Source organism: Vespa mandarinia, chromosome 10 (assembly GCF_050613455.1).
Source record: "Vespa mandarinia isolate Hongniang chromosome 10, ASM5061345v1, whole genome shotgun sequence".
Classification (NCBI taxonomy): Eukaryota; Metazoa; Arthropoda; class Insecta; order Hymenoptera; family Vespidae; genus Vespa; species Vespa mandarinia.
Window position 1 is genome coordinate 2,352,908 of NC_140819.1, and position 15,180 is coordinate 2,368,087.

A 15,180-nucleotide genomic window follows, 5' to 3' on the forward strand; every position below is an offset into this window, starting at 1 on the left:
TGTATCATATTATGAAAGGAAATTTCTCATGGGATGATCGAAAATAAGTTTTGAATGATTTTTTTTTATTTTTTTTTTAAGATATTATACCATCGATATAATATATACTTTTATTTTGCTTTTTGATTACATAAGTATTTTATATAAGAATATATTTCCGATATCATAGGGATATAATTTTTTAATAAGATTAAACAGAGATTCCTTTAAGCAAACTAATTATAACTATTTGATTAAATATAAATTCAAATATCGCAATAACATCAAGAATATTTAAGATGCAACAATAGTCTCGATTTCCAAAGCTGATACGCCGCTTTGTTTAAAAGGTAAATAGACGCCTCCAAAGACTTGCAAGCCAAACATCGTAATGTTTTCCACGTCCAGAGGTTCCCCATTTGGTATTTTTCGACCATGGTAATAAGGCTTAAAATTATTTAACTTTAAAGAGACAGTTGAGAATTCTTCGCTCGACATTGGCGCCTGGATTAATGACGTACAAAAAAAAAGAAATAATAAAAAGAAAGAAGAAAAAAAAGAGAGAAATAAAATTTTTTAAATAAGAAAACGTACGTATACTCGTTTTATTTCGTTAATCATTTATAAATTAATTTTATTTAAACTTACTTGGAAAAATTGCTCATAACTCATATCGTTATCTGAATCAAGCCCTTTATGCTTAAGAACAATCTTATAATGATTATTTTTTCCCTGTCCACGACAATTAATCACAATAGTTTCGAAATCCGTCAGATTTAAATTTACTCGGGTTCTCACGCCAGCAAATCCAGCTCCGTTGGGTTGAGGATTGAGAAGAGTGAAAAAGATCGCTCTCTGAAAGACTTGAGTTTTTTGCAAGACCAGCGTGGCTTTCGATTTTCCGACTGTTCTTACAGTATCCGATATCTCTTGCCAATCTTTCACGTTATTTATCCTCGTAAAGTCGAACAATGTCATTTTCCTCCTGCCATCAAACATCCCAATGGTTGGAATCTCATCGAAGCGCAACGACACGTAAAATGCCGCTTTCGCGAATCTTGTTTTATGCTTTTGTCAAGTTTAAGATATCGATCTGTCGGAGTATACATATACATATATATATATATATATATATATATCTTACCCGCTAGCCGGTTGCAAAAACGTGAGACTCATGAAGAAAGCAACGGTCATGCGATGATTCAACATTGGCATTATCATTATCCGCGGGATACGTAAATTCAACGACCTGAAATATTAAGATGTAGATAATGAAATAGTGGAGAATTGCATTAACGAGCACGTTGATTTAAATCTCGATTATCTGCGAACCGTTTCTACGATATTTATTTAAGAAATTAATTATTAAGGTAAACTGGAATTATTTTTTAACAGATCGGACGAAATTTTCACTTTAATCTTATTCATTATAATATGATTGAAAGTTGCATTTTTTATTAAAAAAAAAAAAAAAAAAAAAAGAAAAAAAATTACTCTCGACATTTCTATTCTTATCGAGAGATTTACAAGGCATAAGAAAGTAATTATCTTGTTAAAAATTGAAAACAATTACGCGTTATATGATATAGTACGATTTTTTTTTCGCAAAAAAAAGAAAAAGAACGCCGAACGCTCACCGAGTAATCTCACAGTCTGATCACGACGCGTGTAGTTTAGAATGTAAACAAATACAATCGACGAGTAGTTCCGACCTCAGTCGTCTCTCAACGTTCTTACGTGTAGCATGTTCGTGTAATATATTGTATTATTTTCTAAGACGTTTAATACGACGTATATATTAACAAATGAGAATCGATTAATGTTAAACATATTATTTATTTAAAATATTATTTATTACGTTATTTATTTTATAGAAATAATGATAGAAAATTTTGGTGTTTCGTTATTTGGTTAGAATGTCGAAGTATTCGAATTTGAGATTTCGTCGCTAGATGGCACTGCATTGCGCCATTCATATCGAGTTCGTTCATTCATGAGTAATGCGTTTTGAAATTCATTGAAATTTTAGATGCTTCATCTACGCGAATAGCAGTTTATTTTTAAGAATAATAATAGAAAAATGGCTCAAGATAATAATACCGTGTCATTCAAGACAGCGCCAGGATTTTGTCCAGATTGCGGATCGATTCTTCCTTTGTTAGGTGACAAGGGCAATGTAACTTGTTATTCCTGCAAACGAAGCTGGGGACATGAAGGTTAGTTTTTATAATTACGTTTCATTTCTAATGTTAGTGCGCACGTGCTGAAAGTATTGTGGAAAATTTAAATTCTACAAACGTTTATGTCAATTTGGTTCGTTTTTTTTTCCGATAAAGATTCGTTATGACTTAATAGAGATCATAATTATCTTCACTTAAAACAAGCAATTGAATCAGACGATATTTAATAATCAATTATTTTTATCCAGTGATTTAATAATTAAACTTAACGCATATAGCTCGAATATAAAGAATAAATCTTTCGGAAGCTTTGTATTAGATGATTAATTTAAAATATTTCTTTTTACTTTTTGCTGATACATTGGTGTAATCTCTACCTTAGTATAGCATATAAATCTGATGTACTTTTAGTTTTTGGCGACATGGCTATGACCTATACTATATCTTTTAAATCAAAGAGTTCATACTCTCATACAAAAGAGACGGATGATAATGATCAGGATGGTGATGGTCCAATAGTCGAACGTCGATGTCCACAGTGTCAAAATGAAAAAATGTCATATGCAACATTGCAATTAAGATCAGCTGATGAAGGACAAACTGTGTTTTATACATGTACCAAGTGCAAGTACGTACGATGCCATAAGTACATGACTTATGTTTCAATTTCATTGAAAGTTAACAGCATAGATGATAAGTTATAAAGATTTATAAAAGTTAATTGTAGCAATTGATATACAAGAAATTTAATTTTGCATTACAGATTCAAAGAAACAGAAAATTCGTGATTTGGATATGTTTTGGGTCATTGTATCTTTGAAATGAAAAATTTTAAACATTAGAATTTAATTAATTTCAATACGATCACTCTCTTCTAATAAAACATAGAACTTTATTTATGATACACTCAACAAATGATGAATGAGAAGGGTATATAAGTATTTTTATAATTCTACAGGGTCAATAGTACAATTTTGTTATAACAATATATGGATATCTTAATTAAATAGTAATTAAGTAATTTCATATATACAGTATGTCAGCATAAAAGGTAACAATTATTTTAATAAATTCATTTTGATCCACTTTTAAAACTGTTATGATGTAGTGGTCCTTTGATTAAAAAATCTTATTAGTCATAAATTTTTTCTTCGATAATCCTACCCCTTCTTTATATGACATTAACACATTGTTAATTGCCCACATTCTAATTATAGTTCATAATAGATATGCTATCTTGTGTCACAAGAAAAGGGTCTCATAAACTAATAGAGGAACTTTGTTATGTGAACTCTGAGTAGTAAAATTCTAAGAATTTGATTTTGTATATTAAAAATTTACATTTGCAGTTTCTTGTGAGGGCATTTTTATTATATATAGTCAACTTCGTTTTCGTAATATTAATACATAACGTAAAAGAAAAATTATTTAAATACATATCTAATTAGTATTTATCTTTCTCAAATTAGATCTGTCAAGTAGATGATACATTTATTTAAATATAGTTTAATTATTTTCATTAAACTTGAAGTACAAAAAATTTTCATTAAAATACAATTCATATAATATATAGTATGTATTATTAAATAAAGTAATAAAATAATAAAATAATAATCCATTCTCAGAGTTTTACTTAGTAATTGAAAAATAAGAGATTTGAATACTTTAATATTAAAATTACTGAATACGTATATAATAATAATAATAATAATAATAGTAATAATAATAATAATAATAATAATAATAATAATAATAATAATAATAATAATAATAATAATAATAAAGTATATGCCAACAAGATAAAAATGCTCTCTCAAAATTCGAGATCTTTATCGGCGTATATAACTTCTCTTATCAGAAGTATCATTTGCCATATTTCATTAGGCTTGCGCGATCTAATATTTTCTTTTAAAAATCGGACAAATAATCGCGCGTAGTTTCTTGTACAAAGAGAAAAGAAAAACAAGAGGAGATAAATATCCTATTGGGATCGCTTTTGAAAAAGCGATTTTTAATTGGTAATAAAATATATAATGCACATGCACTCAAACTTTATGGAATCTGAAAATCAAAGCGCCGGATGCGCCTTTTGATTTTCTTAGGCCTTCGATTTTACTAATGAATTCAGATTTCTTACAAATTGTATCAAAGACGTTTCTCATAAATCTGTTTTTCGTAACTACACCGTCTCATTTTTAATGCACTCTTCAACCTCCTCGACCGGAAGTGTTAGCAATTCTTTAAGAGTGAGTATGAAATTACCCTTATAGCATTATCATTTCATCGAGGACGACGACGACGACGACGACAATATTCATTCTTTTATTTATTTCTTATTTTTCTCTTCCCGAATTATGTACACTAACGCTCATATTACATTATTGTACATAAACTATGTACAAGTGGTAAAGTATTTACAAATGGACTGTGAGGCAAGTGGTGTATAAGGTGCCTAGATTGTCATTAAAATTCCGTGCTTTAATCATGACGATGTTTGAAAGCATTCGTCTAAAAAGTTTTCCAACGAATGATAGAGATGTGTTCGCGATTGTAGAATTCCATGGTCCTCATCGGTGTACGTCTATAGAAAAAGAAAAAAAAAATATATATATATATATATGTAGATATGTATATTTAAGTACATATAATTTGAAATAAATATATGGATGGTTCTCGATAGATGGAAAAAATAAATAATCGCGAAATGAATGGAAACAATAACGATTTGTTTACTTGTTGTCTAAAAAGTATATCCTTTTGTTCGAGAACTTTGGCGAGCATCAGTGATTGTTGATAATGCACATTATCGTCGAGAGTACCATGGATCAGATAATACATTTTTGTTTTTATATTATCGACTTTATTTAACAGTTGACCATTTTCATATCCCTGAAGATTATCAACGACGGTTGGTAGGCCCATGAATCGTTCCGTGTATATTGAATCTGCAATTAAAGTTGGGTTACTAATTAAAGGATATCCTTTGGTTGAACTAATACGATAGAAGAGATTAATGTATTTTGTTATAACAAAGGGAGGACCGGTGTCATGGTATGTATAGCGTTTCATAGAAACTTGCGCGGCTGTTCTGTGGTAAGTTGATAATTAATGTTCATTAACGCGTGGTCATTTATACACTCGATCTCTTTTACTCTATTTCTTTTTTCTCTCTTTCGCGACACTTACTATTCGTAATTAAACCGTCACGATTCTTAATTTGAAACTACTTTGGAACGAAATGTCCGCTGAAAGGAAATAATTATGTGAAAAGATTGAAAAGATAAATGATACAGGTTGAAATAGGAATATATATATTTTATATATATATATATTTTATATTTTATATATACATATAATATATATATATATATATATATATATATATATATATATAAATAAGAAAGTTTTAAATAAGACGTACCATAAAGAGCCCAATCCGTGACCGGAGCTACGGACATACCACACTTGAAGACACCATTGAAATCCATAGCGAGTGACATACCGGTGGCGTAACCTCCATAACTCCAACCCCAAATTGCTGTCCTGGTGCGATCGATGAAGGCTAACTTATTCTGGAGATGCCTGAAACAGAGAGATAGACGCAACGTGGAGCGGTGATAAATATTAGAGGAAGGAATACAAGGTTAAGGGTAGAAAAGAGAGACGGGTGGATAATACGTGAGAAAGGTATCTCCACTCTTGTTCCTTTCTCAGTCGAACTGAGTTTTGCGATCTCAAGGAAAAAAAAAACAAAAAAAGAAACAAAAAAAAAAAGAAAAGAAAAGAAACAACACCCTTAAGGCAAATTTTTAATGTACTGTTCAACCTCCTCGACCGGAAGTGATAGCAATTCTGTAAAAGTGAGTATGAAATTACCCTTATTTTTCGAGAATAATGCGGTAAAGTAGCGTAGCTTGTAAGAGGAAAACCCTGTTCTTCTATGAGAAGCGTTTCGCACGATGGTCGACTAGTATGCGATAAAGATCAAGACTGACTTTATCCACTCCTTCTCTTTTTCTCCTTGCTCTCTCTCTCTCTCTCTCTCTCTCTCTCTCTCTCTCTCTCTCTCTCAATTTTTCCTTATTTTCGTCTTCCTTTTTTCTCTTCCTTCTTCTTAATCCTCTCATAACATAGAAATATCCAAGCTCTTGGTGTGCACGCTTAAGTAACACGATTGTCTTCCTTACAGGACAGGATAAGTGGCTTGAGAGTCTTTTTTGTTGCAGCACATGGCTGTGAAATCCCTTCCGGCTAGCGTAATATCTTATTACAACGTCGACAATTTTATGGTTAATATAACTAATGGTCAAATATTAAAATGATTTATCGATTCATATTATAGAATTTTTATTAATGCAAGTAATTCATTTTGTTCTTTCTATGTTTCGTTCGATTGAAAAGAAAAACAAAAAAAAAAAGGAAAAGAAAGAAAAAAAAAAGAAAAAAGCAAAAAAAATAGGAGAATAAATTCCTTATCAATATATGTATCATCATTAGATCTAATGGATACATTTATCTTATCGTATAAAGTACCTTTCACTTGGTTAACGATGTTTTATCGATATATATGTGCGTATATCATCAAGATTTGAAGGAGAGTGTGACGAAAAAATAAGATTCTTTATTTTAGCTTTCTTTTTCGATTTTTCTAAGAGACACTATTTCACCTCTGGTACATCTGCTAATAATGGTCCCACTGGGATCATACTTTGTCGTTGTATCGTATCTGGAAATGTGTAGTAGTAAGCCTTTCCTGTCTGTCTGTCTGTCTATCTATCCATCTATTTATCTACCTATCTGTCTTTATCCCTCTCTTTCTCTCTCTCTCTCTCTCTCTCTCTCTCTCTCTTTTTTCGTTCTTTCACTACGTAACAAGAGACATAGTCACGACGAATACAGTGGATTTCGTTTTCTTTGCGACTTATTCGCTTTGTAAATTGAGCTGGAAGACTTGACGAATCCTTGGCTCTTTCTTCTTTGAACGCAAAAATCCAATAGTTCGGAGAAACAGAATAGTAATAGCAGTAGTAGTATAGTGATAGCAGTAGTAATAATAGTAGTAGTAGTACCATTGTAGTAATATATATAGAAAACTACTCCGCATAGTTTTGCTGTTTTGTTTTCTTTGCTTTCGCTTTTCGTTTTTCGTTTTTCGCACTCTTCATACCCTTTTCATAGCCTTCCCTTTTCTCTCATATCAATGTAGTACTATTGACGTTTCTTTGGACTTTTGTTGAAAACAACTTCACATCTCCGTCCCTCCCCTTACCACCTCATCCCTTCTTCATGTATATTGTAATACGACGTCAAATTCTTTCGTTAGAAATATCGAATGAATACCTTACATTCTTCATTCTTTTTATTTATAAAAAAGAAAAAAGAAGAAATAAAGAAGCCTTTCACGATAATCAATGTGTTACTTTTAATTAACTTCTTATTCTTGTATTCGCGTGTGGCATTATGATTCTTAAAAAAATTTCAATTTGAAGGTATCATATCCGTTGATGATATACGTTGATAAGTCTTAAAAGTTCTTGCCGTTTCTACTTTCTTTTTTTTTCTTCTTTTTCCCTATCTCTCTCGCTTTTTCTGTAAGTGAAATGAAACTTCAGACGAAGACGAGGGAAAAAAGTGGATGAGGAATGTAAGGTATATACCTAGGCGTTACTCGTTTAAAACTATTTCACGTAAGAGATAAAAATCAAACGATCAAATTAAGTGAAGCTACGCGAGTATCTATCAATTTAAGAAATTGGAAAGAACTCAAACGTGACACAATAATGGGGGTAACGTCAATAGTATTAATAATAATAATAGTATTAATATTAATAATAATGATAATAATAATAATAATAATAATAATAATAATAATAATAATAATAATAATAATAATAATAATAATAATACCATTGTACAACGATAAGTTACTGGTGAAATTGATAATAAAATTTATAAAAATAATTGATTGTATTTGTGATTGATCGTATATGTGACATGTTGTACATATAATAGGTATCTATATGTAAAAACAATTTAAATGAGGACAATGTACGTTGCGAGTAGAAAAGTTTTAGAAAGCTAAAAGTTCGAGGGAAGAAAAGTAGGGAAAGAGAAAAGAAGAGGGATGAAGAGCAGAGGTTAAAGCGAGTCGGACGATTCCGCAATCGCTTGGACGGCTTCCAATTTTGCGACTGGTTTTTTACAGAGCGGACGCGATGTGACGCGCCAGCAAAACATCTCTCTGTATATACTTGCACGTATTTTCTATACGTATATATCTATGTACCTGGGTATATATATAGACACACACACACACACACATATATGTATATATATCTAACATACATACGTACGAAAGGAAGCGTGTATTGGAATGGTACAGCGAATCGAACTGAAACGCCCTACCTTGTTTCTCGCTATCCCATCTCCACCCCGTTTTTTCGAAAGATCTCACTTTTAACGTAGTACCAAGAGTAAATTTACGAAACACAATGTGGTTTACCATCCGGTTGTCTTTTGACGATCTGCTGACTTCCTGTACGAATCAATTGGACGGAAACTCGACCTTTGGTGAATCGAAACTTTGAGGAATCTTTGAAGAAGTGTCGTATATAGGATAGACAATCGGGATTTTCAGTGAAACGTTACTTCCGTGTATCGAAACGGAAATAAATGTTTCGCTTTTCTACTAGAAAACAGGAGAACTTTTGCGATTGGAAGTTATGTATCTTTTTAGGTATCGAAATAAAATACATACGTCACGTAACGTTTACTGTGATTGGTTGAACCGATGAAATTATATTTTTCGTATAACAGATGAATTTGTAGGATTTATGGTAACGAATAAAATATTAAAAACGATAAATTAATAGTACCGTTAATATTTGAAGTAAACGCGTATTTCGTTTCTATCATTTTATAATCATTCGTATTGGCCGCTAATGGCCGTATTAAACTTTGTTTGGAATTTACATTTCATATTTTACTAAATAGAAATATATAGTCGATAGACCATGAATATAGAATTACTGAATATTATTACAGTCTCGAATGGATTTTGTACTATATTACTAACGAGGTAACATGAGTTACTACGGTCCCCATTTAAATGATATATAATGGTTAAATTCCTTGACATATAAAGAAAATTTCTATATTATTGTAATTAATAATTGAAAATAATTTAACATATATGAGAGTTCTCGTAGATTTGAAAAATATTGCGTAAAATACTGCAATATTTTTATCAAATGTATATAAGTTTGGTGTGCCATAACTTTAAGGGATAGCTTTTGCCTCGGTTCCTCGAACCCTTACCGTCGGAACGAATTACCCGTGACAGCGAAACGAAAATATGAGCGTATCGACGACTACGGAGGATCGAATGAAAGAGAAGGAAAAAGATGTTCTACTACTGGTAGGCCTATAAATTCGGATGAAGCTAAAGAGCAATTTTCTTCTTGTGAACGTATTTTCGTAACTTCTTATGTATAAAAGAAGACTCAGGGAAGTTCGTTGAAAAGTAAGTATATATTCGAAACCGAAGAAGAGAGAGAGAGAGAGAGAAAGAGAAAGAGACAGAAATTGGGCGTTAGAACTTAAAAGTTAGTTATCTCTAGAGCAGTTGGATTAGAGAATTAGCAATCCAGGTGCGAAATAAGTTATACGGTCAACGAGTGTAACGAGGAAAAAAGAACTAGCCTATAATTAGTTTTCAAGCAAACTTTCGTTAACGATTCTCGAGCGAACCAAAAGTTTCGTTGTTTCAAATTTTCCTTACCTTCCTCCTCCAGACATTATAAATTCTGGTAAGAAAAGAATGCGAAAGAACGATCGGGTTTAAAAGAATAAAGTTTTTCTTGTAGAAAAAAAAAAAGAAAATAATAAATTAAAAGATTATTACCCTCTCTCTCTCTCTTTCTCTCTCTTTCTCTCCTTTTTTCTACTGTTTGCAATTTGACCTATAACATTTATAAGAGTACTTGCATTATGCACAAGCAATTCATTTTGAATTTCGCTTGAGTGTAATTTTACATCACCACATATAGCAAAGTTTTGTCTGTACTTTTACTATGGATTATTCGAAGCGATATCGGGCCAACTTTCCTTGTTTAAGCGTGAACGCGAATAGCGGTTCACTCTCACTATCTCTCTCTCTCTCTCTCTCTCTCTCTCTCTCTCTCTCTCTCTCTCTTTATCTCTCGTAATATTTGTCGAGAAACTTACCTCGTTACATTAATCTGGTCAATGATTTCAACGGTACCAAGGTTCCGGTATCCAGCGAATAGCATGCTGTTGCCCATTAATCCGGAGCCTCTGCCGTCGATGGCAGCGTATATGATACTCTTGTTTGACACGAGATATGTACCCCAGTCGACGTTGAACTTTTCTGTCACTTGATATGTGTCTGGTCCGCCGTATCTGGAAACAAGAGGAAAGGAAGTCGCATAACATAGAATAATTTGATACCATATCGATAATTTATCTTACCACGACAAAGAATATAATATTCTACTTGTATCTGTTTCCTTTATTGAATTGTTTATTCTTTTCTTTTTTATATTTTTTCTTTCTCTCTCTCTCTCTCTCTCTTTCTCTCTGTTTCTGTCTCTCTCTGTCTCTCTCTCTCTTTCTCTTTCTCTACCGTTTACCTTCAATGAGATCAGAAGTAAATTAACCATATATCATAACGATACGATATCGGATATCTATAGGTTTATTCGATTGTTATTACGTTAATTTAAATTGATTCGATTAGCTTTCGTTATACTTTGATATATTCTTCTACCCGATATTCGGACGATATCGAGATTTGAAGGTAATCAAATCTTGATGGAAGACTGAAGATCCCCTTGGTTTCTTTCCGCGCGGAGAAATATCATATTTCGTGATCGGGTCGCTCGACAATAGGAAACACGTGCACTGGAAGTAAGTACTTACGTAGGACGGTGAAAACTTTCGATCGTACGACAAATATATATATATATATATATATATATATATATATATACTGTATATGTGTGTGTGTATGTATGAAAGTGTATATATATATTTAAGGGAACTTGAAGGTATATAAGAGAAGGTTCGTTCGATCGGTAGTAAGTACGAGGGGTACGAAGACTTTCTTATTTCAGCTGGTTAATGTCCAAGACGGGTTTTTGCCATTTTACGAGGTGAAGTAGATAATGGAGAGAGTAGGAGTGGGTAGGTCGTGAGTATAACGCCTATAAGCTCTTCATACTTAAAAGTTCGGGTACCGTTCTAGCAGGTCAGACTACAAATTAGGCGTTATTAGGATTTACGTAGGAAGTTATATCGGCACTGGAAACAACGATGGTGGTTGCGAGCTATACTTCCGCCATTTATGTGTCGCACATTTAAGTATAATACGTAGGTATACGAGAAAAGGGAGGTACACGTGTGTGCGGTTAAATTCGGAACTGCAAGTGCCGAAAACACGAAAACTCGCTCGCGTATTTCGCTGTGCATATTTAATGGCATAAAATCTCACGTACTGTTAGATCTTTCTTTTCTGTTTCTATTTATATCCTATTTCCACCGAAGGCGGTACTGACTTACATATATATGTACGTCGAAGGATTTATAGGAACGATTTTGAAATGTCTATTATCGTGAGCGAGCTTTTGATTTTTTTTTTTTTGAATATCGAAAGATATTCGAATGCTAGAAATAAAAAAGAAAGAAATATTTGCAGTGATAAGGAATTTACAAAAAAAAAAAAAGAAAAAGAAAAAAAATACAAGATTGACAGAGAAAGGATCGGGGTTCCGTTCGATGGTTCACGTAACACAATGTTTCCTGTATTTTTCTTAATCAGGTCAATTTTTATGAAAGAAAACGTGATTTATGTTCTATTCGATTCGACAGTGACACATATTTTTAAGCAGCAGGTTCGCTACTATTGCACATGCATCTACTCTTTTGCAAAATGTAGAAATATCGTCTGGCGATATATCCTTCAGGTAACTTAACTCGATCTACGATTTTTTCTTTCTCTCTTCCTTTTTTTTTGTCTCGGCACGTTCGGAATAGAAATTTATTGCTAGATCGCGAGTAGAAAAGAGAAATGAAGCGTTCGTCGCGTCGATTCGGGGAACGACGTCATCGTGAAATGTTTTATTCCTAAGGTGCAACGCCCGGAAGTTTCAACTTCTCTTTTCTTTTTCTTTTTTTTTTCTCTTTTCCCCTTCCCCCTTTAAACTTCTTCTTCTTCTATCAAAGAAGACGAACGTTCAATCGTACTTTTTCGTTTATCACTGCCGTATCCGGCTTGAGTACGTAAGGAACATAGATATGTTACGCCGTAACCGATTGATGATCTACTCGTGATGCATCGTCATATTTCCCGCCGGGAGAAAAGAAAATATGGATGCTTTTAGTGCTCTTCGTTCTCTTTCTATCTCTATCTCTTTTCCCTTCTCTTTTCTCCGCGTACCTCCGTAGCCACCTTTGACCGCGAAGATATGTGTGTATCGAGGAAAAAGTCGATGCTAAAAGTTCGCCAGGCTAGACGAGAGTTAAGTGCTTTCGTTGAAAACACTCGATTGTGTAGGGGGAGTATATCCTAACCAACAAGGCTGCGAAAGATTGGAGAAGGGGGGGAGAGTGTGAGAGGGGAGGAGTTACATAAGCGTGAGCGCGCGATATGTAAATTTGCGAAGATAGATGCGACGCGGAACACATTTTTATCAGTGTTACGAATAAAGAGAAAGAGAGGGAAAGAGGGAAAGAGAGAGAGAGAGAGAGAGAGAGAGAGAGAGAGAGAGAATACCTTGTCGAAAAATAATCTCTTGGCCAAAAGATACATATGATTTTCACTTCGAGCGTTGCTTTTATATGGGTTACTATTAAATTGTTACATGTATGATATATATTTTATAATATAATATTACAATGTACATATGTATATATATATATATATATATCATGTACCATAATTTCACATTAAATTATTTAAATCGCTTATCAAGTTTCAATACTTTCAATGAAATATCTCGTGTTCATAAATTTTTTAATTAAAATTATTTTTTAACCATGATCAATTATAACAAGCAAACTAAATTTTAAACGCAAAATGAAATAAAAACGATTGAGACGGTGGGAAAAGAGAAATAATATATAATCATAAAGCGAATGAATAAATAATCAGCGATAAAGAAAAGTTGAATACAAAGACAAAGTGAAACGGGGTAAGATTATCGGGATAAATTAAAGGTATGGAATAACCGAATGACTTACACGTAAACCAGCATAGGATACTTGGTGGCACCGCTCAAATCAGCATCGGGTGGGATCAGAAGCCTCACCTGGGCATTAAAACCACCGGGAACTGGTATTTTGTACTTATGGACAATCGGTTGAGCCTTCGACGCTAATAGTTCGGCAACGGCTTCGTTATCTTCCCAGATAGCAATTTCTTTGCCACTCTGAAACAAAAATGACAATGCAATATTTATATCGATCAAAAATACACGATGATACTTTCTGGTTGGTACGAGGGGAGAAGTGGAGGGGGGGGGGGATTTGCGTTAAGTCATAATTTTCAAAAAATTAATAAAATAATACGCGAGTCACGTCAATTCATTAAATCATTATTTTTATGAATGTTAATTAGATATACTCGAGAGACTTTCCTAATCCCGTAAGTACACTTGATTCGATTTCTCTCTTGAGCTTCTATTTCGTATACGTAAAGCATTTCCCAAACAATGACGTTTCTAAGCACTATAGCGACGTGCATATTGAAACGCTTACCAAAAGCGGTCGGAAGTTTGTATAATGTTTAGTCGTTAATGGAACAAAGCTTTCGAGCCGTCTAAAACATGGATTAATTTCAATTAAACGTTCTTAAAATTTTCTAACGAAAGGAGAACTTTCTACTGAATTCAATGATAATAGATCTTTACCTGAAATCTTGATTTATCACAAAACTTTATATATCGTTTCCTTGGGATAAAGGGAAATTTATTAAAGGGAGATCATCTCGAAGTATTAAGAAGATTATCGAGTGATTAACAATATGTTCGATTTATTTTCAGACAATACTTCGAAATAAAGAAGAAGATAATGTACATAAAGAGGAATTCAAAGAGAAAAACCTATTTTTCTTTTGTTTCTTTTTCCTTTTTTTCTCCTTCCTTTCCATCCACACTTCCCCCCTTTCTCTCTCTCTCTCTTCCTCTCTTTCTTTCTTTCTTTTTCTTTTCTATCCTTTTCCGACGCGCCTACACATACACACACGTATACAAAGAAAAGGAAGGCACCCAACGTAATTACCGGAGCAGTCTGAGGAAAACTAATTACCGGCACTATCCAGCCGTGTCGGAGTAAGCGATAAAGATGCAGACTAGTCAGATCTTTGCGTTCGTGTGCCTTTTTGTCTCTTTCGATCGTGATAAGATCGTCCTACTCCTTTCCCGGTTTTCCTCTTCTCTCCGTCTCTCTCTCTCTCTCTCTCTCTCTCTCTCTTTCTCTCTTTCATGGCTCATCCAATACTAGAAGCTTTTCCTAATTTTCTTACTTTCCCTTATTTCCTTCCTCCTTATCCATTCACTGAGTGCTAATTCGATTATAATGGTAATAGTTGACGCGTTTGCTTGTTAAAACTCCTATTTCGCAGAATGGCGAATGTTAAGAAGTTCGAATTAAGAAGTTATCAATATTGTTTATAATTAATTTAATGGCATACACATTAGACGATAAGAAAAGAAACGTTTAAGAAGCTATATAAGTAAAATCGTATTTCTTTTTTAAAGCGAAGTTTTTTAATGTAATAATCCGATAGTTCATTAAATTATTTGGTGAAATCGAATTCAAGATAAAAGATATCTTCTTTTTTTATTTTTTTTTTTTATTCAGTTTCTAAAAGAATAATGAGAAATTCATGAGTCAGAGGTTCGATCGTTAAACAATGGAAAATATACATTTATGTCTTCGTGAGTGCGAAAAAGACAATAGAGAAAAAGGTAAAGTATATAAAGCTAAATAAAGAAAGGGATGT

General features: G+C 32.9%; 3 protein-coding genes across 15 annotated transcripts in view; 1 reads left to right on the forward strand and 2 right to left on the reverse strand.

Annotated features, from left to right (window-relative positions):
• Positions 1 to 100: 100 nt before the first annotated feature.
• On the reverse strand, positions 101 to 2,189 carry LOC118444755 (uncharacterized). 3 transcript variants are annotated; one of them, XM_085659963.1, is made up of 4 exons: positions 2,080 to 2,189; positions 1,124 to 1,228; positions 628 to 964; positions 101 to 426 (listed from the first exon to the last, which is right to left on the reverse strand). In XM_085659963.1, exons 1-4 carry the CDS (start codon positions 2,085 to 2,087, stop codon positions 274 to 276), a joined length of 603 nt encoding a protein of 200 aa, XP_085516089.1. In that variant the 5' UTR covers positions 2,088 to 2,189; the 3' UTR covers positions 101 to 273. The 3 variants fall into 3 exon arrangements, with proteins under 3 accessions (XP_085516089.1, XP_035729219.1, XP_035729218.1); XM_035873326.2 differs by having other exon boundaries at positions 102 to 483; positions 628 to 1,072; positions 2,080 to 2,116; XM_035873325.2 differs by having other exon boundaries at positions 104 to 483.
• On the forward strand, positions 1,710 to 3,602 carry RpI12 (RNA polymerase I subunit RpI12). Its single transcript, XM_035873328.2, has 4 exons — positions 1,710 to 1,725; positions 2,009 to 2,195; positions 2,571 to 2,787; positions 2,923 to 3,602. Exons 2-4 carry the CDS (start codon positions 2,060 to 2,062, stop codon positions 2,945 to 2,947), a joined length of 378 nt encoding a protein of 125 aa, XP_035729221.1. The 5' UTR covers positions 1,710 to 1,725; positions 2,009 to 2,059; the 3' UTR covers positions 2,948 to 3,602.
• A 194-nt stretch (positions 3,603 to 3,796) lies between these two features.
• Positions 3,797 to 15,180, reverse strand: part of LOC118444761 (venom dipeptidyl peptidase 4) — a 274,804-nt gene continuing 263,420 nt past the window's right edge. For 8 of the 11 annotated variants that reach the window (XM_035873345.2, XM_035873340.2, XM_035873341.2 and 5 more), the window contains 5 exons: positions 13,419 to 13,606; positions 10,386 to 10,580; positions 5,581 to 5,741; positions 4,893 to 5,104; positions 3,800 to 4,740 (listed from right to left, as the gene is read on the reverse strand). In XM_035873345.2, the coding sequence (XP_035729238.2) occupies positions 4,642 to 4,740; positions 4,893 to 5,104; positions 5,581 to 5,741; positions 10,386 to 10,580; positions 13,419 to 13,606 (855 nt within the window). In that variant the 3' untranslated portion in view covers positions 3,800 to 4,641. Of the gene's footprint in view, positions 4,741 to 4,892; positions 5,105 to 5,580; positions 5,742 to 10,385; positions 10,581 to 13,418; positions 13,607 to 15,180 lie in introns of all 11 variants that reach the window. The other 3 variants (XM_035873350.2, XM_085659962.1, XM_035873339.2) reach the window with 2 other exon arrangements.